Source organism: Dromiciops gliroides, chromosome 2, assembly GCF_019393635.1.
Source record: "Dromiciops gliroides isolate mDroGli1 chromosome 2, mDroGli1.pri, whole genome shotgun sequence".
Lineage (NCBI taxonomy): Eukaryota > Metazoa > Chordata > Mammalia > Microbiotheria > Microbiotheriidae > Dromiciops > Dromiciops gliroides.
Window position 1 is genome coordinate 559285902 of NC_057862.1, and position 23261 is coordinate 559309162.

The 23261-nt window shown below is 39.8% G+C and overlaps 1 protein-coding gene and 1 pseudogene across 2 annotated transcripts in view; both read right to left on the minus strand.

Annotated features, from left to right (window-relative positions):
* The window catches only part of SLC24A3 (solute carrier family 24 member 3), a 759832-nt gene that overhangs the window by 202995 nt on the left and 533576 nt on the right, over positions 1–23261 (minus strand). For both annotated transcript variants that reach the window (XM_043982389.1, XM_043982388.1), the window contains exon 4: positions 5392–5466. In XM_043982389.1, coding sequence (XP_043838324.1) covers positions 5392–5466 — 75 coding nt within the window. The remainder of the gene's footprint in view (positions 1–5391; positions 5467–23261) is intronic.
* LOC122744964 lies at positions 2531–2630 on the minus strand (annotated as a pseudogene).

Genomic DNA, 23261 nt, shown 5'->3' on the forward strand with positions numbered 1-23261 from the left:
ATTCAGTGAAACAATGCCACCCCCTTCTCAAAATCAAAAAGGCTCACTTCTGCCTTTAGAATAAAGTCTAAATCCTTCAGCTTATTCTTTGAGGCCCTTCACAACAAGATCTCTAACCTATTTAAACAACCTTATCTTCTTGAGACAATTGGTGGCAGAGTAGATGGGATCACAAGACCTGAGTTCATATCCACCCTGTGACACTTTACTAGCTGTGTGACCCTGGGCAAGTCATTTAACTTCTATGTGCCTCAGTTTTCTCAAGTGTAAAATGGAGACAATAATAACAGCTACATTCCAGGGTTGTTTTGAGCATCAAATAAAATATTTGTGAAGAGGGGCTCAGCATGGTGCCTGGAACATATTAGGTACTAAATAAATGTATCCCTCCCTCCTTCCCTCCCTCCCTCCCTCCCTCCTTTCCTTCCTTCCTTTCTTCCTTCCTTCCCCAGGATGGCTTGCTTGAATTCCCTATATACATATCACACAGTTACAATAACTCTAACTTGGTTCAATCTGATAATCATATCTTCAATTCAATAATTCAATAGACATTTCTTCTGTATCTATTCTGTGTAACAAATGCACTAGATGCTAGGGATTCAAGACAAGCATAAATCTACACACATATAAACTACACAAATACATATATGTCTATATTATACACATACATTTGTGCATATAGACACATGTGCATATGTGCATACGCACATGCATAATTTAAATTGCTCCTCACCCTGTAAGGTTAGCAGGACAGGTATTATTATCCCCATTTTTACACCTGAGGGAAACAGGTCTAGAGAGGTTATGTGACTTGCTCTAGGCCAGATAACTAATGGAAGCCACAGCCAATGCTTCAATCTGAGTCTTTGCCATGCCCTCTCTGCTCTGTGCCTATCTGTACCCTTTCTGGCATGGCTGGAACAAATACCACCTCCTCTGTGATGCCTCTGCTTGCTAGAAGTGACCTCTTCCTTCCCTGATCATCTCTATTGACTATGCCACTTCTTTAGGGTTTATTATAATGGTAGTTACCTTTTCAGAAGCACAGCTCTTGTCTCTCTTCTTAGACCATAAGCTTCTTTATTTTATTTTATTTAATTTTTTTTTTGTAGGGCAATGAGGGTTAAGTGACTTGCCCAGGGTCACACAGCTAGTAAGTGTCAAGTGTCTGAGGGTAGATTTGAACTCAGGTCCTCTTGAATCCAGGACCTGTGCTTTATCCACTGCACCACCTAGCTGCCCCAAGACCATAAACTTCTTGAGGAGCTCAACCTTAGACCTCTTTACCTCCTACTGCATCTAGCACATCACAGGTGTTTAATAACTATTTCATAGCTGAGACCCTGCATGGGTTTTACTTCATGCTTCCAAAGCTTTTTATCTGCTCCCTTCCCTCTTCTGCACCTTCTGATTTTCTCTTTCATCTTCTCCCATTTCCCCTGATCCTAACTTTTCTGTATCAAATAGTGCAAATTTTTAGTTGTTAACATTATGCTTTGATGAAGGGTGTTGATCCCACCCATAATACAACTATCACCCAAATGAAAAATCTCTTCATAGTTGCCCAAGGCTGGCCTCCCCTTCCACATGGGCCATGGACTCCAGGAGACATGAGACATGAAAATGCCAAAAAAGGTAGAGAAGAAACAGAATTCTAGGTGGAAAAGCCCTCCTAGGCAGCCATGAGATTTCCTCTCATCCCAGTCCTATAATCTTGTGAGAAAATATATCTGTAGATAAAAATTGGCCCCACATTTCCAGAAAAATGTAAACATATAAAAATATATGCAGATGTAAACTTCTTTCCCTGCCACCCACAAATTCACATGTCTAATGTTTCTTAAACTATCCTAACAGGTCAGAGAAGCCATAGCAGTTCTCTTTAGAATGGCAAAAACAAAACAAAACAAAAAACATTGTTGTAACCATTTTTATACAAGACTGGATTAGAATATCAGGGGAAAGGGAAGGGGAAGGTGACTTGGAAAATATGACTAGGACTGACCCTCTCTGTTCTTTTCCTCTCTCCACCCTGCCCATTTTCTGGCAGAGGGTCACATAAACAGGGAAACCCTAGGTAAAATTTTGTGGGCTATAAAATGTTTGAGGTCCCTTGTGACTCCCCTTCCATTTTTATCTCCTCTCTCTCTTTTTGATCCTTCCTCCCTAAGAGATGTCCAATGTTCTGAGGCTGCTAAATTGGCCCAATTCAGAAAACAAGATAAATCAATTCACATTAAAATGTTAGGGATCCCTCCTCAGACTATCTTCATTTCAAAATACAATGGCAGGGGAAAGAGGGGAATAATAATGAACACAAATGAGTAAACCAACTTAGTGGGAGACTTGTAAGCATCATCAAGAGTCTCTATAAAAGCCACAAAATGGGTTCCTATATGTTGAGGGGTCCCATTGGCAAAATGGCACCCCAAATGGTGTGGTCATTATTCTTCCTTAAGGGATCGCATTCTGGAAAGAGAGCTATCTTGGAAGTCACACATGAGTTTGAATTCTATATTTGCCACTTAAAAAAATAGAATACTCCACAAATTTGCATGTCATTCTTGCCCAGGGGCCCTGCTAATATCTGTATCATTCCAATTTTACTATATGTGCTGCCAAAGCAAGCATAAGTAATATCTCTGCCACTTAAATACTTAAAAGACCCACGCCTGGAATGCACATGTTCTTCAACCTTCAGCTTCCAGAATCCCAAATTTCCATCAAGGCTAGGTATCAAGAGCCACTTGATTCCTGAGGCCTTTCATGATCCCCCTGATCCCTAGTCACTAGCATTTTCTCAAAAGCACTTTGTATCTGTTTTGCATCTATCTCTATATATACATGTTGTCTTTCTTGGCTAAATTATAAGTTCCTTGAAGGCAGTGTCTATTTTCACTTTTGGCTGTGTATTGGCTCCAATTCCTAGCAAGAGTGCCTGGTACATAGTAGGCACTTAATAAGTGCCTTTTTTTTTTTGGCAGGGCAATGAGGGTTAAGTGACTTGCCCAGAGTCACATAGTTGGTAAGTGTCAAGGATCTGAGGTCAAATTTGAACTCAGGTCCTCCTGAATCCAGGGCCAGTGCTTTATCCACTGTGCTACCTAGCTGCCCTAGTGCTTCTTGACTGATTAAAGTCACAGCCTCTTTTGCCCTTGGTTTCCTATAATTAAATAATAATAACGTTTTAAAGTTTGCAAAGGGCTTTACATTTATTATCTCATTTGCTATCTAAATCCTGTGAGATAGATGCTATTATTACCCCCATTTCATAGATTTTACAGTTTTATAAGGTTTTATCCTCATTTAGGAGCTGGTTCCTCTTTTGGTTGAAATCCTTCTAGAAATAAGTGAACTGCATGCCACATACCAGGCCCCTTCAGTGAGGCTTAAGTGATTTTTCCAAGGTTACACAGCTAATTAGGTGTCTGAAGTAGGATTTGAATTCAAGTGTTCCTGAATACAAGTCCAGCTCACTATCCATGGAGTCATTTAGCTACCCTACAAGTGGCCTTAGCTCCCTTTCAGCTCTAGGTATGCAAGCCTCTCACCTCTTTGCATAGATCTATTCAAACAATCCCACTTGAAATTCTGTATGTGAATTCCTGTTGTTGCTATTTTTATTGTTACTTCAGAGAGGCAGTAGGCTATCTAAGTGATAGAAAAAGGGCTGGTCTTGGAGTCAGGGAAACCTGTGTTCAAATCTTACTTCAGACACATAACTGGCTATGTGACGTAGAGGAGGGCTTCTTAAAATTTTTCCCTATGTGACTCCTTTTCACTAAATAAGTATTTACACAACCCCAGGTATATAAGCATATAAAACTGTTGCCAAATTTTTCACGATCCCTTACATTCAGTTACATGACCCCATATGGGGTCATGGCCCACAGTTTAAGAAGCTAGAACCTAGATAACTTTCTAAAACTAAAAATTACAAACAAATGACCAATATGAGCTTAGGGGCAGGGGTGGGGGTGGGTTCCATATTAAGAGTTCTCTATACTAATTAAGTCATACTTCTGAATCCAGGCCCCAGATTAGTACTTCAAAGATCTGTCATTTTGTCAAGGTGAGTCTTCCCTCTACAGATCCAGATCACAATTTTGCCACTGATTATTAGATGGTCTTTAAGAGCCGCTAAAAACATCAGTTACCTTACGATAATACTGGTAAGGAGCCTCCTCAAATTTATCGAGACAGACAGATATATAGACCATCATCTTGTACCTCTTAGAAGGCTTTTGGCAAGGGTAGGGGTGAGAGGGAGGTAGGGGTCTACCAGCACGTGAGCTCCAGGACAGGCACCTAGTGGTATGGTAGATCACGCTCTGAATCTGGAATCAGATTGACCTGTGTTCGAATCTGGCCTCAGAAACTTATTAGCTAGCTGCTCCTGGGCAAGCCAGTTCACCTCAGTTTCCTCGTCTATAAAATGAGGATAATAATAGTACCCAACTCCCAGGTTTGTTGTGAAGAAAACTTGAAATGATATTTGTAAAGTGTATTGCAAACCTTAAAGAGCTATATAAATGCTGCTATTATATTAATAATCAAACTTTTTAAAAAGTTCTGCCTATATATTAAACAATAAGTAGCTAGTTTTTTTTTAACAGCCTCATTCCTTGGGGGACCTGCATTTTAGAGAAACACAGGAGCTCCAGATTGGAGGTGTGGGAGAGAGAAATCCCTTTTCCCAACTGGGATTCTGAATTTTAAAAAAATGCAAGAAAGCACCCAGATAAAGGGAATTGAATTTCAAAATGTACAAGGGAGATGAAAGGGGAGACAGAATGAAAGAGTTGCAGATATGGTGAATATTTTTTGATTAAAGCGATTTAACTCGTTATTCAGTATCCTTCTTATTGTGATGACTTCTAACATCGTCTCTTTTCCTGGTCTTTATTCCCAACTCTTTCATCTTATCTTTTTCTAGCTTCTGCTTTGAGAATTATATATACATACAGAGAGAAAAAGAGTGAGAGAAACCTGTGTCTGAAAGTTTCAGACTTTGTAAGGACCTGTATGAAGGTACAAAGGCAGGTTACAGGAGAAGGAGGAAAAGGAGGGGAAGGAGGAGGAAATGGAGATGGGGAAAAGGATTATATTATATTGCTTTATATCCATGAAAATGGAAAACCTAGTTTTAGAGTAGTTTCATGCTCACTTAGGAGTCAGTTCCTCCTTTGATTGAAGCCCTTCTAGAAATAATAGAACTGTATGTCACATACCAAGGCACCAAATTAAGTGAACAGAAACAGGAAGGATCCCTTCAGAGTGGTACTATCATTAGAACCCTGTTGATAAACAGTTAACTAAATGACTTGATTACACATTCAGAGAGAGAGAGAGAGAGAGAGAGAGAGAGAGAGAGAGAGACTGACTTACTTCACAAATCTTTTCCAAGGAAGGGACAAAGAAGTCATCACACACAATGGCCAAAGCATAGAACATGTACATGGCCTGAAAGAGAAGAGAAAATATTAAGGGCCAGGGACATCAAAATGATAATAACAGCTACCATTTATACAGTGCTCAAGTTTACAAAATGCTTTTTGTACATTACCTTAATTGATCCTCACAATAGCCAGCAAGGTAGGTGCTATTATTATCCTCATTTTTCATATCAATCAATCTATTAACAAACATTCATTAAGCACTTAGTATATGCCAGAAACTGTTCTGGGTTCTGTCTGAGGATTCAAATATAAAGAATGAAATGGGGGGCAGCTAGGTGGCACAGTGGATAAAGCACTAGCCTTGGATACGAGAGGACCTGAGTTCAAATCTGGCCTCAGACATTTGACACTTACTAGCTGTGTGACCTTGGGCAAGTCACTTAACACTCATTGCTCCACAAAAAAAAAAAGAAAGAAAGAAAGGAAGGAAGGAAGGGAATGAAGAAATGATATTGCTGTTACTCTTTTTTTTTTTTTTAAGTGAGGCAATTGGGGTTAAGTGACTTGTCCAGGGTCACACAGCTAGTAAGTGTTAAGTGTCTGAGGTCTGATTTGAACTCAGGTACTCCTGATTCCAGGGCCAGTGCTTTATCCACTGTGCCACCTAGCTGCCCTGGCTGTTACTCTTTACAATGTTCTCTAGGTCCTGTTCATTTCATTCTTCTTTATTTTGTGCAAATCTTTCCATGTTTTTCTAAGATCACTGAACTCATTCACTTCTTCCCGCCCCCCACTTAATATTATTATTATTATTATTATTTTTTGTGAGGCAATTGGGGTTAAGTGACTTGCCCAGGGTCACACAGTTAGTAAGTGTCAAGTGTCTGAGGCCAGATTTGAACTCAGGTACTACTGAATCCAGGGCCGGTGCTTTACCACTGCACCATCTAGCTGCCCCCCCCCCACACTTAATATTATTTTAATTTTCCCAATTACATGTAAAAATATTTTTCAACACTTGTTTTTGCACAAATTTGAGTTTCAATTTTTTTCTCTCTTTCTTCTGTCCCCAAGACAGCAGAGCTCATCATTTCTCATAGCACAGCAGTATCACATCACAATCATATACTGCAACTTTTTCAGCCATTCCCTAATTGATGGACATTCCTGCAATTTCCATTTCTTTACCACCACAAAGAGAGCTGCAATAAACATTTTAGAACATATAGGTTCTTTTCCTTTTTTTCCTAATCATTTTTGGATTTTAGACCTGGTATTGCTAGGTCAAAGGATATAGGCAATTTAATAACTCTTTAGGTTGAGTAAGTCATCTTGACTTATTATAAATATCCATATTAGCTATGAAGGACATGTGGAGACACTATTTGCATCTGAGAAAGAACTGATAAATGTATAGAATAATTTTACATATATACCTATTGGTATCTAATGGTAGTCATCTCCAGGGTGGGAAGGGGTGAGAAGAAAAAAGAAATTCATAGGGGCAGCTAGGTGGCACAGTGGATAAAGCACCAGCCCTTCAGGAGTACCTGAGTTCAAATCAGACCTCAGACACTTGACACTTACTAGCTGTGTGACCCTGGGCAAGTCACTTAACCCCAATTGCCTCAAAAAAAAAAGAAAGAAAGAAATTTATATGATAACTATTACATATTTTAAAGGAATAGCAAATTGTGCATAATATATTTCATGTGCAATCATCTTTCTTATTAGACTATGCTATAGAAATGTTTTTTATATTCCACAAATTAAAAAAAAATTAAAAAGGAATGAAACAGTCCTTACTCTCATGGAACTTACATTCTAATGAGGGAGACAAGTATGCATAGACACATACATGTATGTATCTACATGTATAGAATACATATAGAAAATGAATAGAAATACAATATAAAGAAGTTAAATACAAGGTGGTTAGGGAAGGCACTAGCAGTTGGGGTGGGATCAAGAATGGTTTCACAGAAAGTATAGCATTAGCTATGTCTAGAAGAAAGAAATTGATTTCTATAAAACAGAGGTGAAGAGAGACTACAGATAAGGAAACTGAGGCTTAGAGAGGTTAAGTACATTGCCTAGAATTACACCAGGACTGGGTATGTGAAGAAAATTCTTACCAAGGTCTTCTTTGCTCCAACTCCTACAATCTATACATTAGAGGAAGACTTTCCAAAGACAACAATGGAAACAAAATGCCAGGTTTTCAATTTTAGGCCAGATTGTTGCATGGAAATAATGTTTCTGTCGAGACAAGTATAATTAAAACCACCCCAAAGAAGACAGATTTGTTCAATAACCCTTGTCATTGATAGGTAATGATTTCTCCTAAGGCTTCATGACAGTAGTCAAGTAATAATGCTAGAATCCCAGAATGAATTCTTGCTTGTAAGATCATAGAAAGTGACACTTCCCTTGTGAAATCCAAACATGTCAGCCATCACTAATACCATTTTGATGCCTCTTCGAGGTTTCAAGGTGTGTTTTTAAAATTATTGTTGCTTAATTGTACTTTATAAATGAATTACTACTTTTATAATAATGGCTATCGTACCCATTTTGGCAGTAATCATTTATTATTAATTAACAGTACAGAATTGACCATGTGTAAACCTAACTTCCTCCTGATCTAATGCCTTCCGACCTAAATACCTAAGAGCTTGCAGCAAGCGACAGCATTCTGAGGCAGGAGACAGCATTCTGAGGCAGGAGAGTGGGTCCAGGAAGACAAGAGAGTGAGCAGAGAGGACAAGAAGAGAGCCAAAGAGACTGACCCTGGGGTGGTCAGGGGTTTTATCCTCCGTAGATAGAGCCTGCTCATTATACATTGATCTAAGCTAATTGGTTATAGTATCATTCAGTTCCATTGATTAACCTGTCTTGAGGGTGGTCTAAAGAGGGTAAATTCCTGAGTCTAGGTGTGCTTCTTCCCCTAGCTCAACAAAGGAATCAATCTGTATTTCTTTTGTTCTCTTGAGTTTATCCCAGGCAAGAACTTAATTTTCTGGGGTGAGGGGGAGAGAGCAACTAAACTGATGTCTGGGTCTTCTCCAAGAAATCCATTATTAATAATTATTTTCTCATGATGGGAAAGGAAAAAAAAACACCACAGAAATAAATAATGATCCTTGATTATACATAATGTTTGAGTTAGAAAAGGTTTGAGGGAGTAGAAACAATGATCCTTAGGCTTGGAAGTTTGCAGAGTAGACCTATTATGACATATATACTTGTCTACAAATTAGTTAAACGAGTTACAAGTGTGTTAAAAGTAATAAGAGTAGGTCTGTGGGGGTGGCTAGGTGGCACAGTGGATAGAGCACTGGCCCTGGAGTCAGGAGTACCTGAGTTCAAATCCAGCCTCAGACACTTAACACTTACTAGCTGTGTGACCCTGGGCAAGTCACTTAACCTCAATTGCCTCACTAAAAAAAAAAAAGAGTAGGTCTGTGTATAATTGCCCAGAAATGAGCAAGGGAATACTTATGCGCCTGTTGTGGTCAACCGAATTCTAATTACTCTTCCATGTGCAAAGGAGAGAAGTAGAACTAACAATGTGTGAGAGAAATGATTATTGATGACAAATTAAGGGAGAGATCCAGGCTTTTCCCCTATTTCCTTGTTTGAAGTCTAGCCTTTGAAGGATATTACTGATGTCTGCCAAAAAGTTAGCCCCACCCCCAGCCCATCATTAGAATAGATCCACCTTTCATCGTAATATTCATGCTCCCATTAATTGTTAACCAATCAGAGTTGGTTGCCACCCTCAGCAACACTGACTCTTTCAAGGACACATAAACTATGAGCCTACCGCCATGATTCATCTTTGGTCCAAGAGAGATGGTCAAATGACCATTCCTTTTATTATTGAAATGCTAGCATTATTAATAAAATGATTAATTACTCAGAAACTATGTCTCTCAAACTTTTTAAACATCACATTTGTATGCCGAAATGTGAATGGATTGCAGCTAGGAAGTTACTTCCTTGTTAACAGCTGGGCCCACGAGAGTTTGTTTAATGAGCTGATCCTTCCAGTTACCACAGCTCATCACTTTGTTGTCATCCTTGTCTTTTCTATCACCTTCATCTAATCAATTGACAGGTTCTGTCACTTCTACCTTCAAGACATCTCCTGCCACCTTCCTTTTCTCACCACTCATTGAGCCTCCACTCTATAGCAAGTCCTTGTTCACCTCCTACCTGAACTATTGCAATAACTTTTTAATTGGTCTCCTTGCTTCCAGTGTCTCACCTCTTCAATCCATCATTCACATTAGCTACCACATTAATATTCCTAAAACACAGTTCTAGTCATGTTACTCCCCTGTTCAAAAAGCTCCAGTAGCTCCCTATTGCTTCTAGGACAAATTACAAAATTCTCAGCCTGGCATTTAAAACTCTGTACAAGATGGCTTCCAGCTAACTTTTATGTCCCTCTATTTCATGCAATGTATTTCATTCACACTGGCCCACTAGCTGTCACCTGTGTCAACTCTGTGCCTTTTTATAGTTTGTCTCCTCCTTCCTTCTGTCCCAATGCCCCTGGTCTGGAAGGTGCTCCTTCCCCCTCCCCTATCTCTTAGAATCCCTAGCTATCTTCCAAGTACAGCTTTGTAAATACGTCTTATATGGGATATTTCCTAACGAGTTATTAGTATTCTATCTGAGGGGCAGCTAGGTGGCACAGTGGATAGAGTTCCCAGCCTAGAGTCAGGAAGACTAATCTTCCTAATTTCAAATTTAGCCTCAGATACTTAGTAGCTCTGTGACCCTGAATGAGTCACTTAACTTCCTTGGCCTCAGTTTGCTCATCTGCAAAATGAGCTGGGGAATGAAATGGCAAACGACTCCAGTATCTTTGCCAATAAAACCCCAAATGGGGTTGTGAAGTTGGACATAACTATAATGACTGAACAACAATAACAAATCCCTCTGGATGTATTTTTTTAAAGGACATTTCTTTGTATTTACTTATTCGCATGTATGTTCCTTGAGGGTAGAGACTCATTTTTTTTTTTTTTGGCTTGGTATAATCAATGCTTAGCATAGGCATATCCACCTATTTAAGGGATGCCTAAAGACTTAATAAATATTTGTTGAATTGAATTAAATTGAATTGATAATTAGTGACCATGTTGGACTTAGTCTGACAAAGGGATGACCAATGTTTATGCTTTTTTTTTTGGAAACCAAGATGCTACCGCTTGCTGCATCCTCATGACCCTACTTTTTGAAATTCCAGTCTTAGGGCTTAGAATCCAACTCCCCTTTATTAATTCCTCCCTGTTACCACCAGTCCTTGTGATCTGGACTCCCTTGCTATGGAGTCAATCCCATTGGATGATACTAATAATACCTCACATTTCTTTAATGCTTGAAGATTTAGGAAAAAAAAAACTTTTACATATCTTCTTTCATTTGATCCTAATAAGAACCTTGTTATGTGGGTGCTATTATTATCACCATCACTATACAAATGAGGAAATGAAAACTTGAAGCTAAGTGACTTGCTTGGTCATACAGCTAGGCAGCATCTGAAGTCAGATTGAAGCCATGTTTATTGGATTCCAACTCCAGGACACTCTACTAGGCTATGCTGCCTTTTTGCTTCTCTCCAGCCTTGCTCCGTAAAAAACACACACACACACACACACACACACACATACACACACACAGTTTTTTTTAGAATTTTAAGGACTTTATTATTAAGAATCATAAGGAGACATATGAGGCATTATATTATTCACAATTTATGAATGTATATAACTCTTTAACAATTCTGGTCCAACCTTCAAATGTTATGGAACTAGGCTTTATTCTTTCTTAGTTCGCCTTCTCTGGTCTGACTGAGTCCCTCTTTCTCAATCTTGTCCTCTGAGTCACTGGGCTAAATCCTGTTTGGGCTGGATGCTAGGTTTAAGCTCGTTTTCAGACTGAAGTAGATTTGGTTTTTGACAGCTATTCTTTGTGTCTCAGTGTATCTAGAATGTTTTTTCTCTAACCAAGCTCTAGGTGTGGAAGCCACAGGTTTACTGTAGGTACTGGTCATCTTTGGTCTTAAGGAGTTTTCCTTTGGGTTTCAGGCCTAAAGGTTGCCCTTGTTTTCTTTTTTTCTTTTTTTTTTTTTTTTGGTGAGGCAATTGGGGTTAAGTGACTTGCCCAGGGTCACACAGCTAGTAAGTGTCAAGTGTCTGAGGCCGGATTTGAACTCAGGTCCTCCTGAATCCAAGGCCAGTGCTCTATCCACTGCACCACCTAGCTGCCCCGGTTGCCCTTGTTTTCATGGGTTATGAGTCCATTGAAATCCTGTCCTTGCCTGTGGCTCCCAACATGAGTAAGAAAGGTTTTTCCTAGGCTGGAATCCAGTTATTCTCACCTTCAGATCTTAGGGTGCCTGGTATTTGCGATCTATGTTCTTTTTCTTATTTTTCCTTCTCATCTCTATCATTCTCTTCCCCTCTCCTCTTTCCCTCCATCTCCTCCATATCTTCTTTTTCTCTCATCCTTTATCCTGATTGCTTGGCTGGAAGCAAATTTGACAGCTTATTGTTACAAATAGTTCTGTCTCTTGTGAATCTGGATTTAGCTACTGCCCCATATCAGCATCCGAACCTTTACTTTATGGAGACTAAATGGTCTAGTAGCACAAAGCTGAGGCTGTCCTGTCTCTTTTCCTGACCCTTGGCATTCTCCATGGCTCCTAGAATGAGGTCCTCCAATCAATCAATCAAACTTTTATTCAACACCTACTGTGTGCACTATCCCAGATGTTGAAGATACGAAGACAGAAGTGGAATAGTTTCTACCCACAGGGAACTTATATTCTCTTGAGGGAGATAATATGGAAATACATAAGCATAATTAATATATACATATGCTGTTGTTCTGTCATGTCTGATTCTTCGTGACCCCACAGACCTTAGCATGCCTGACCCACTGTCCATCGGGTTTTCTTGGCAAAGATGCTGGAGTGGTTTGCCATTTCCTTCTCTAGTGGATCACTTTTGTCAGAACTCTCCACTAAGACCTGTCCAGCATCGCTAACCCTGCGTGGCATAGCTTATAGTTTCATTGAGGTACACAAGCCCTTTTACCACAACATATCAAGGAGATATATACACATACATAGATAGTATAATTTATTATGTATTATTAATTATATTTATAACATACATATTAGAAGATAGATATGTATTATGTGTGTATATTTGTATGTGAAAGGGCCCAAACAGCTCAGAAAAGAATCAGGAGCAGTTGCAGGTATTGTAATTAAACAGAACTTTTTTTTTTTTTTTTTTTAGTGAGGCAATTGGGGTTAAGTGACTTGCCCAGGGTCACACAGCTAGTAAGTGTTAAGTGTCTGAATCCAGATTTGAACTCAGGTGTTCCTGAATCCAGGGCCGGTACTTTATCCACTGCGCCACCTAGCCGCCCCTTAACAGAACTTTTAAGGAAATGGGGGATTATTTTCCAAACTGACTCTCTTTCTCAAACCCCAAATCCCATGTTTGGCTTCCCTACTATCATGTTTCTATTTTTGGGATTCCAAGGACCCTAAGCTCATTGTCATAAAGGAGATGACAGAGTCTGATCACCCCCATTCACTTCTCTGTCTATTTTTCATTAACTTGTCCTCAGATACCTTTACACCTCCTCAGGCCAATGGTTTTCCATTATCCAGGTTTATAAATAGAAAAAAATACACAGCAAATTAAATAGAGACAACTAAGACTCATCTTCCCATGCTCAAATCTGGCCTCAAACACTTACTAACTGTGTGACCCTGGGCAAGTTATTTCACTGCCTTTGTTTCCTCATCTGTAGAATGAGTTGGAGAAGGAAATGGCAGACCACTTCCGTATCTTTGCCAAGAAAACCCCAAACAGGGTCATGAAGAGTTAGACTTAACAACAACAATAGAAATAATGCTTCTAGTATTTACCAAGAAGGACTGTAAATCACAAAACAATATATTCATGCTAGGGCTCTTATTGCTATTCCTCTTTTAACTGGTGTTAAGTCCAGTTTCCTATTTTCTCTTCCACACTACCTTAGAGCTGTCTTCTCTTACCCAGAAATCTTGATCTTTAATTGTATTGTATTGTTAGAGCGACATTTGAAATGGCTAGGATTGAGTGTGGTGCAAATATGCCTCTTTACTCTTCAACATGACATTTCAGAATATATTTTTTTCAAATTGCCATCGATTCAACTGCCATTTTCCCACAGTGCTCAGTTAATTCAGTGGTATGTTATCTTTATTACTGCTATATATTTTTGAAGGGCATATACATTTGTCTACAGGGATATGCAAATTTATATTTGTAGCACTGACCAAAAATCTAGGGTATCTAGACAAGATCAGTATCCGAATCACAATGAGACATTTAGCCCAGAACACTCTCTATAAATCAACTCTTGGAGAACATTCTTCCAATATTATATATTGATCCCATTCCTGTCAAGTAGATAAATCTGAAAAATCAAATACCCAAGTTTAGGCTGTAAGAAAAAAGAAATCAATCTTGGGATCCCAAGACTACTCAAGTTAATTGTGTTTGATATAACAGGCTTAGGGCATAAGGGACTCTAGTGATATACAATGGAAACAGAGCCTCATAAGAGACCCACCTGTTGTCATTTACTTGTGTCTGACTCTTTGTGACCTCATCTGGGTTTTTCTTGGCAAAGAGACTAGAATGGTTTACCATTTCCTTCTCCAGTTCATTTTACGGATGAGGAAACTGAGGCAAATGAGGTTAAATGATTTGCCCAGAGTCACAGAGGTAAAAAGTTTCTGAGGGCAGATTTGAACTCATGAGCATGAATCTTCCTGACTCCAAGAGCCTGATGCTCTATCCACTGTGCTGCCAAAGACCCACCTGCACCATATCAAATGGGGATAAGTCAAAAGCATACATTTTACTCCTTTTATGGCTTATTTATTACCCCATAGCCTCTCTTATCATGCCCATTTTTGTTTAGCAAAATGCATATGGTCCCTGCCTGAATTAATTATGAAAATCCTCATTTTATTGGAAACCACTCTGCAACATGATGGCTCATTTTTTTTTTTAGGGAGAGAAAAAAATAAAAACAAACACCTGCCATCACCTTGCCTCTTCCCTACTCAAAAATATGAGGGTGCAAGTGCCTGTCTGAGATAGTCCTCCTGAACTGCAGTGACTGAATACAAACTGCATAAATGTTTCAAAGAGTAGGCTATTTTTAGTTTGGCCCAACTAGCTCTATATTGTCAAAGGAGTGTATAATGTACAAGGAACATTCTAACGTCCCAGCCATTTCCTGGTCCCCTCCTCACTGCCCTGCCCCCCTCTCCCCCTCCCCCCACCCCATGCCAAACTCTTCCAGGCCATTTTATATTCTGCACTCTTACCAAGAATTCCTTTAATATAGTGCCTTCTCTAGCCTCAGAAAGGGAGGAAGTCTCTTCTAAAGTTCAAAGTCATTCACATTTTTGGGGCCACCTGTCATAGCCCTTGATGGCATTATTTATTATTACTTTTTTTCTATTTTATGAGGTGCAAACAAAATACAAGACAGGTCTGAACTTTCAAAAATGCTTGAGCAAGTCCAGTAGCCTGGAGCAACACTTAGATGAAGCAATGCAGCCTGGGTTCAGGGCCTGTGGATGTCAGGCCTTGCTTCCAGAGCAAATAAAGGCCTGACATGTGGGGAAAGCAAGGTTTGTTGTGCGTCCTAGGAAGAAAGAAAGGACAACTTCTCTCTCCTTCCCTAATATTACCTTTCAAGGCTCAACTCAATGGAGTCAGTGTGGGATAGTGGGGGGAAGAAAAGGTAATGGATTTGCAGTCAGAGATTCTGGGTTCAAATCCTGACAGTGCCACTTGTGAGCTGTTTGATCGTAGGCAAGAAAAGTAAGTTACTGGGGCTTTATTTCCTGCTTCTGTGAAATGAGGACATTGTTCTAGATTACCTTTGAGGCCCCTTCTGCCTCTGAATCTCTGTTCCTATGATACTCCAGAGGCTCCCTGTCATCTCCAGAATCAAATACAAAATATTCTGTTTGGTATTCAATACCCTTCATAACCTGGCACCATCTCAACACCATTCCCCTCTTCCCCACCTCTGCCAGCCTTCTTACACCACATACTCTCTGATCCAGTGACACCCAGATCCAGTGAACAGTTTCCTAGCTATTCCTTGAACAAGACATTCCATCTCTTGGCTCCCTCCATCTTCACTGGCTGTCCCCCATGCCAGCAAGGCTCTCTCTCCTCTACTTCCTCCTCGCTTCCCAGACTTCCTTCAAGTCACAAGTAAAATCCCATCTTCTAGAGGAAGCCTTCCCCAAACTTTCTTACTCCTGTCTTCCCTCCATTAACGATTTCCTATTTATTCCATATATCATTTGTTCTTTTGCTTGCTGTTTCCCCTAGTAGATTGTCAGCACATTGAGGACAGGGACTGTCTTTTAAAGCCTCTTTTTTCACCCCTAACTCTTAACACAGTGCCCAGTACATAGTAAGTACTTAATCAACGTTTATTGATTGATACTGTCTCACTTCCTCTGTAATGCTTTTTCTGGTCATTCCACAGGGACCTTTCTTTATCCCAAGGCCAAGATCTGATGAGACAATGTAATGAACTATTAAGACTCAGAGGGCCTGGTTTAACTCCCAGAGCCTCCACTGGGAATTTACCTATCTCTTACACTCTGTGGACTTCGGTTTCCTCATTTGTAAAAAAAAAAAAAAAATAGCATTAGGCTAAATGATCTTTTAAGCTGCTTCCTAAAGTGCAGGTCTGACCATGTCACTCTTCTACTCAGTACATCCCAGTGGTTCCCTAGGATTGCTTCTAAGATCATAGGATCATGGAATCAGGGAAGAGGGACCTTAGGGTCATCTAGTTCAACCCCTTAGTTTTACAAAAGAGCTGAGGAAACTAAGGACCTGATAGAAAGTGATCTGGCCAAGATCTTGTACAGAGGTAGGAAGTATCTTAGGCAGGATTCAAACTCGGTTCCTCTGAATCCAGAGCCAATGCTCTTTACATATAAACTTCACTGTATGGCATTAAAAGTCCTTTGCAAACCAGCCCCAATGTACCTTTTCATTCTCATGACACATTATTGTCTTTCACACACTTCATAAACTGGCTTTCTTGCATCATGATTTTCTTTTCCATTTCCCCATTTTGCAGTGGCCATTCCTCATGCTTGGAATGCCCTCCCTTCTCAGTTATGAAGGGCTTTGAATGGCAAGCAGAGCATTTTCTCATGGAAGTAACATGAAGCTTGGATGGGGTGGGGCAGAAATCACATCATGGTTTTCACTGACTTACCTAAAATTTAGCATTTCCTTCAATTATTTATTTTTAAAAAATAAATTATTGGGGGCAGCTAGGTGGTGCAGTGGATAGAGCTCCAGGCCTGGATTCAGGAGGACCTGAGTTCAAATCCGGCCTCAGACACTTGACATTTACTAGCTATGTGACTCTGTTCAAGTCACTTAACCCCAACTGCCTTACCAAAAAAAGAATTTTATTTTGAGAAGGCACTTACAGGCATCAGGAAACTGCCAAAGGGGTCCATGGCCAAAAAATAAAATAAAATAAAATAAAAATAAAAATAAAAATAAAAAAGGTTAAGAAGCACTGGAGTAGATGACCTCTGAAATCTCTCCCATCCTATGATTCTTTATGTTTAGATGTTATCACTTATGTAAGAAAAAGAAAAAGGATCAATAAAATTGAATAGGTTGAAAGTAGGCGGAGCCTCTGAGCATACATGACAGGCTACTACTCCTCCTTCTCCTCTGCTAAAACGTGACAAAAAAGTGCAGGGCACTAGGTAAATCTCCATTTTCTTTCTGAGATGTTTTAACCTTGGGTTTTGAAATGTTGTGTGGGGCGGAAGTACAGGGAAATATGGGAAGAAAGTCAAACGATAGGATTTTGGCCCCAATGAGATTAACGGAAAATATCTAACTTAGCAGGAAATTGATGTGGACCGTGACTTAATGGAGGTTAACAGGCTGTAGCTGAGATGTCAATACACTTGAAGATTCCCCAATTGTCACACCAAAGAAATTCATCTGAATTGTGTAATGTCAACACCGTCATGTCATGTGGCGGCTACAGTCAGCAGTTTTCACAGGAGATTTCCTTTTATTACCTCATCTGCATTCACGACACTGAATTTTCAATTTCAAACAAGGTGGTGGCAGGAAGGTTGCCAGGGAACAGCAAAAATACCCAAGGTCTTGGTGGAAGTCAGTCGAATTTTTTAGAGACTAATGTTTAAGGTAATTTTTTTTTTTCTTGATTTGGCTGCTTTCCCTTCTGAACTAAAAGGGATCACACAGGATCCTTGGCATATTCTCTCTCTCTCTCTCTCTCTCTCTCTCTCTCTCTCTCTCTCTCTCTCTCTCTCTCTCTCTCTCCCTCCCTCCCTCCCTCCCTCCCTCTCTCCCTCTCTAATTTAAAGCAGTGCTTGCCATAGCCAACTCTGGTCTCTAGTAATCACATCATGCTACAACGTGACTGACTGGACCCTTAGCTTCCTAGTTCTAGTTCTGTAATAGCTGATATTTCTCATCCGTTTCTTCTCTCCTAGGAGCTAGAAAGAAGAAAACTAAAAACCTTAGCTCTAAAAGGGAGAATGTCTCAGGAGTAGACCAAGAAATGAGGCAAAGAATCATAGGATCACGGACCAGAATGTACCTTAGGGACCCATTTGGTCCAACCCTTATATTTTACTTTGTTTTAATTATTATTGTTATTATTATTATTATTTTGCAGGACAATGAAAGTTAACTGACTTGCCAAGGGTCATACAGCTAGTTAGTGTCAAGCATCTGAGGCTGGATTTGAAACTCAGGTCCTCTGAATCCAGGGCTGGTGCTTTATCCACTGTGCTACCTAGCTGTCCCTGATCCAACCCTTATTTTACAGATGGGGAAACCGATACCCAGAGAGGCTTAGTCACCCAAGATCACACAGGGGTAAGTGGCAAAGCTGAGGGATTTGAACACAGATTCTCTGACTCTTTCTACAGGGACCACACTGACTCAAAACGTAGTAGAAGTGAACAGAAAAAAAAAAGAAGCACCCAAGGGAAACCAAGGCTCTCCCAATCTAGAAAAATCACCCCCTTCAGAGAATTATGGGAGAACATCACCTTTTGAAATACAGGAAGCTTCTCCTCTACCTTCTCCCTCCCTCAGCTGAAAAGTTTATTGGAGGACCTAATAACAAAAGCAATTATTACATTTTAAAGCATTAACATAAAGACCTATAATTATTTTCTTTTCAAAATCATAAGTTTTCATGATGCCACAAAGGAAACAGACATTGTGATTAGTGGTTATGGTGGTTACACTGTTGTTGCTATTCTGCAGTATCAGAATTGGTATATTCTCCAATGCCTTTCTTCTCCATTACAAAGTATATGTTAAATGACTTGCCCAGAATCATACAGCTAGTAAGTGTCCGAGTTGAATTTGAACTCAAATCTTCCTGACTCTAAGGTTACCCATCTATCCACTGTACCACCCAGCTCTTACATACACAACATACATTACACACATGAACACAGATAAACACCTACAAGTATGTGTATATATATACCACATTAATATATACATGTATATAGATACACACATATCCCCATGTATATGTGCATGTGTGTGTGTATATATATATATATATTTCTATACATAGCTAGACACATACTTAGGATGAGGACTAATAGTTTCTAATAGCTTCAACTGCACTAAGACTTTTGGGACACCCTGTATACATGTATGCATATATACCATGATTTCATTGCGTATAGGAACTCTCAGGTTAGGAAATCTCTCTTCAATGCAGATAACGTACTCTCTTTACAACTTACAATCTTAGAGAGTTCAATAGAGCACATGAGAATTTTAATGACTTACTCAGGGTCACACAGCCAGTAGGCATAAAAGTTTGACTGAATACAAGTTTTTATTGGTTTTGAGAATAGCTCTTTATCCATTCCATCACAGGGTGCTCTACCTTCCTCTCTCTACACACACAGGTATTGATGTATATGAATACAGTGTCCCAAAATATTTAGTCCTTTTAAGCTACTGGAGCTATTATTAGTGATTTAAGATTCTGAGTTTAAAACTGAACCAAGACTTTGGGGACATTGTGAGTAGCTAAAAGAAGTTTACGGATACTAACTACTCATCATCTTTAAAGCATGAAGTTGTATCTATAGGATGGAGTAATAAAAATATTACTTAAAATATATGTGATTACATATATGTGTGTGTGTTATGCACATAGCATAAACATGTCTTATAGAACATACAACAACACATATCTCTCTATATATCATGTATGTGTACACACATATAAAATTTTATCTTTGTCAATGTCATTTTCCCCTTAGTATACCACCAGGAGACAGGATCGCTGGACTTAGATCCTAAGGAGCATTAGAAGTCATCCAGTCCAGGGCAGCTAGGTGGTATAGTGGATAAAGCACCAGCCCTGGATTCAGGGGACCTGAGTTCAAATCCGGCCTCAGACACTTGACACTTATCTAGCTGTGTGACCCTGGGTAAGTCGCTTAACCCTCATTGCCCCTGCAAAAAAAAAAGAATTATTGGGGCAGGTGGGGGGCACAGTGGATAGAACACGGCCAGATGAGGCTGAGACTTGGAGGAGTGCATGATTCTGCTTCATGGTCACACAGGTAGTAAGTAACAGAACTAACATTGGAATGAACAGAGGCCTGAGGACTGAAATCCAGCCCCTCTTTCACTGTACCCTGGGCTGGTAGCTCCACTGTGCTCATAGTGCTGTCCTCCCATAGCTCAATATCGAACAGGAAAATGTTCATATGGAGGGATTCTTCTCAATTCAGTCCCAGTGGACTGAAGGATGGAGAACTCTGGCCTTTCAAATTTTTCCTGATTTCTGTTCAGCTGAAAAATTATTAGAAAAAAAAATGAAAGGTTTAATTCCTCATCCAAGTATCAGCCAACAAAAAGAAAACATCCTCTGGCCAAGAGGGTCATGCCAGCACTGGCATGCCCAGTATTAGAAGTACTATTTGCTCACCTGTGGTTATAGGGGAAAAAAGAAACAAAAACCCATTGCTCTGTTCAATTCTGTGAAGGACAGCTTGAAGTCTAAGAAAGATGTCCGGGGTTTTGAGACAGTAGAAAGGGGCTCAAGACCTGGATGAGACCCGATCAGTAACAACCTCTCTGAACCTTACTTTCATCATCTGTAAAATGGGAATTTAGGGGCAGCTAGGTGGTACAGTGGATAAGCTCTGGCCCTGGATTCAGGGAGGACCTGAGGTTCAAATCCGGCTCAGACACTTGACACTTACCAGCTGTGTGACCCCCTGGGCAAGTCACTTAAAACCCTCTTTGCCCCGCCAAAACTAAACAAAAAAAAAAGGGAATTATAATTGTTCTCAACTGATTCTTTTGGTAGACTCTTAGTCATTTCTCCGTCTTAAACTAGGTATTGTTGTTGGTTCAGTTGTATTCACTCTTTGTGAACCCCATTTGGGGTTTTTCTTGGCAAAGATACTCGAGAGTTGCCATTTCCTTCTCCAAATATTATTAGTCATTCTCTCTTCTATACCTTAACTTCCCACATCATTGTCTAATTCGTGAAATATCCTCCTGCTGCCTGGTCTGTTGGATTCTCACCCATCCTTTAAAGCCCATTCAAATTATTTGTTCCTCAGGGAGCCCTTTCCTAATCTCCCCATTAGTAATAATCTTCCTCTGACTGTGGGACTCACACTGCACTTGTTTATACCTCTCTTAGGTGCTTGTCATTTGTCCTTTATTTTGTTAGCTCTTTTTTATTTTAAATTACTGTTATTGTTCCCAATCTCAACCAGAACTGGAAGCTCTATGGCAAGAGAGAATCCCTGCCACACACACTGCTCAATAACAGGCACTTAATAAACGAATAGCAACATGTTAGTGGGTAGGACATTGCACTTGGGTAGTCAGGAAGACCTGGCTTTCATTTTGCCTCAGGTATTACTAGCTGTATTGGCCTCTGTTTCCATCATTGTAAAATGAGGGAGTTCAACTGGATGACCCGTTAGATCCCTTCCATTTCCAAAGCTTTGATTCCATGAAATGTTTGTTGAACTGAATACCTGTCTTAGCCTACCTAATGAGGTTATTGTAGAGAAACTATTTCACTAAAGATATGGGACTTATGGTATCATATGACCTGCTGACTCCTCACCCCAAATTCCCCAGCCTTACAGAAGAAAGAATTATATCAAACCATAAAAGGTCCCCAAATGGAAATATCTTGATAACTGGAGGCAGCTGGTAATGTTCAAAGTACTGTGCAGTCCACTCTGATAGAAAATTACCTTTATCTGTAACTTTTGTGCATTCCTGGAGGAGTTCAGCCTATTTTGCCAACAATACCTTTCCAGTAGGAACTAGTTTCATAATCATAATATGGTAAAGTGCTTTGAGATCTGTAGAGAATGGTATAAAAGCAGAATTATTTTAAGAGCTTTATTTCTGATCTCCAAAATCTCCAATAAAGGTCAACTAATTAATCTTCACAATACCCAGAGAAGCAGGTAGCATTATCCTCTTTTCACAAATGAGTCCTAAAAGGAATAGTGAGATTGTTCTTTCCTGAGGCTACCCTGCACTGGCAGCCAAAGGCAGTATTGGCAAAGACGGGCTCTTGTCAGTCAGTTACCAAGCATTTCCTGAATTCCCACTGTGTGTTAAACAATGGGCTTCAGTACATGCTTGAAAGAGAAGGGAATGAAAAAGGGAATATAGAAGAAGGGAACTAATAAAGGAAGTAAATAAACAATCATGTATTGAAGGCCTACTATGTGCCAAGCACTATGTTAAGCGCTGGATAAACAAACAAAGGCAAAAAAATAGTTCCTTTTCTTAAGGAAGCTCATGGTCTAATGGAGGAGACAACATGTCAATAACTGAGACCGTTTCTGACCGCAACCTCCTATTATTATTCTTTTTGACTATGACACTGTTCTGGAAGGGCTGGTGCCTCCATCCTCCAGAGAAAAGCCAAAGTTCAAGAACTGAATCATTTTTCAGTCTTATCCGATTCTTTGTGACCCCATTTGGGGTTTCCTTGGCAAAGATACTGGAGGTGTTTGCCATTTCCTTCTTCAGCTCATTTTACAGGTGAGGAAACTGAGGCAGACAGGCTGAAGTGATTTCCTCAGGGTCACGCAGCTAGTAAGTGTCTGAGCCAGATTTGGACTCAGGAAGATGAATCTTTCTGACTCCAGGACCAGTACCCTGTCCACTGCACCACCTAGCTGCCCTAAACTGATTTAAAGAGGGCCAGGCTCTAAATAAATGCTGATTGATGATTGACTATAAGTCAGGTTTCCTAGGGTTTTAGCTTCTATTTCTATCTCTGTAATCTAAGAGAATTAGGAAGGGTGGTCTCTACGTAGCCTTATCTAGCTCTAACAGTCTGTGAGTCTAGGAGACTTAGTCTCCTTTTGACTCTTTCTTAATTTAGCTTCAATTTCAGTAAGAGGTGAATAAGTTTTCCTCTATGACTCTGGGAAAGTCTATTTCCTTCTCTGTAAAATGGGTGTGTTGGATAATAGGGCCTTCTCTAGCTCGTGATTCTTTGAGGATCTGGAGGAAGGTGTCTTTAAGTCTTCTTTTAGGCTCCCCCCAAAGAATCTATCTTCTCGCTGTAAGGGTTACCTCTCTACTTCCACCCCCCTCCAGTAATCAGACTTCTTAGACATTAAATGTAAGATAATAATAATAACAACAAACAACAACAACTAGCATCTATATAGGTTTTCAGGTTTACAAAGTG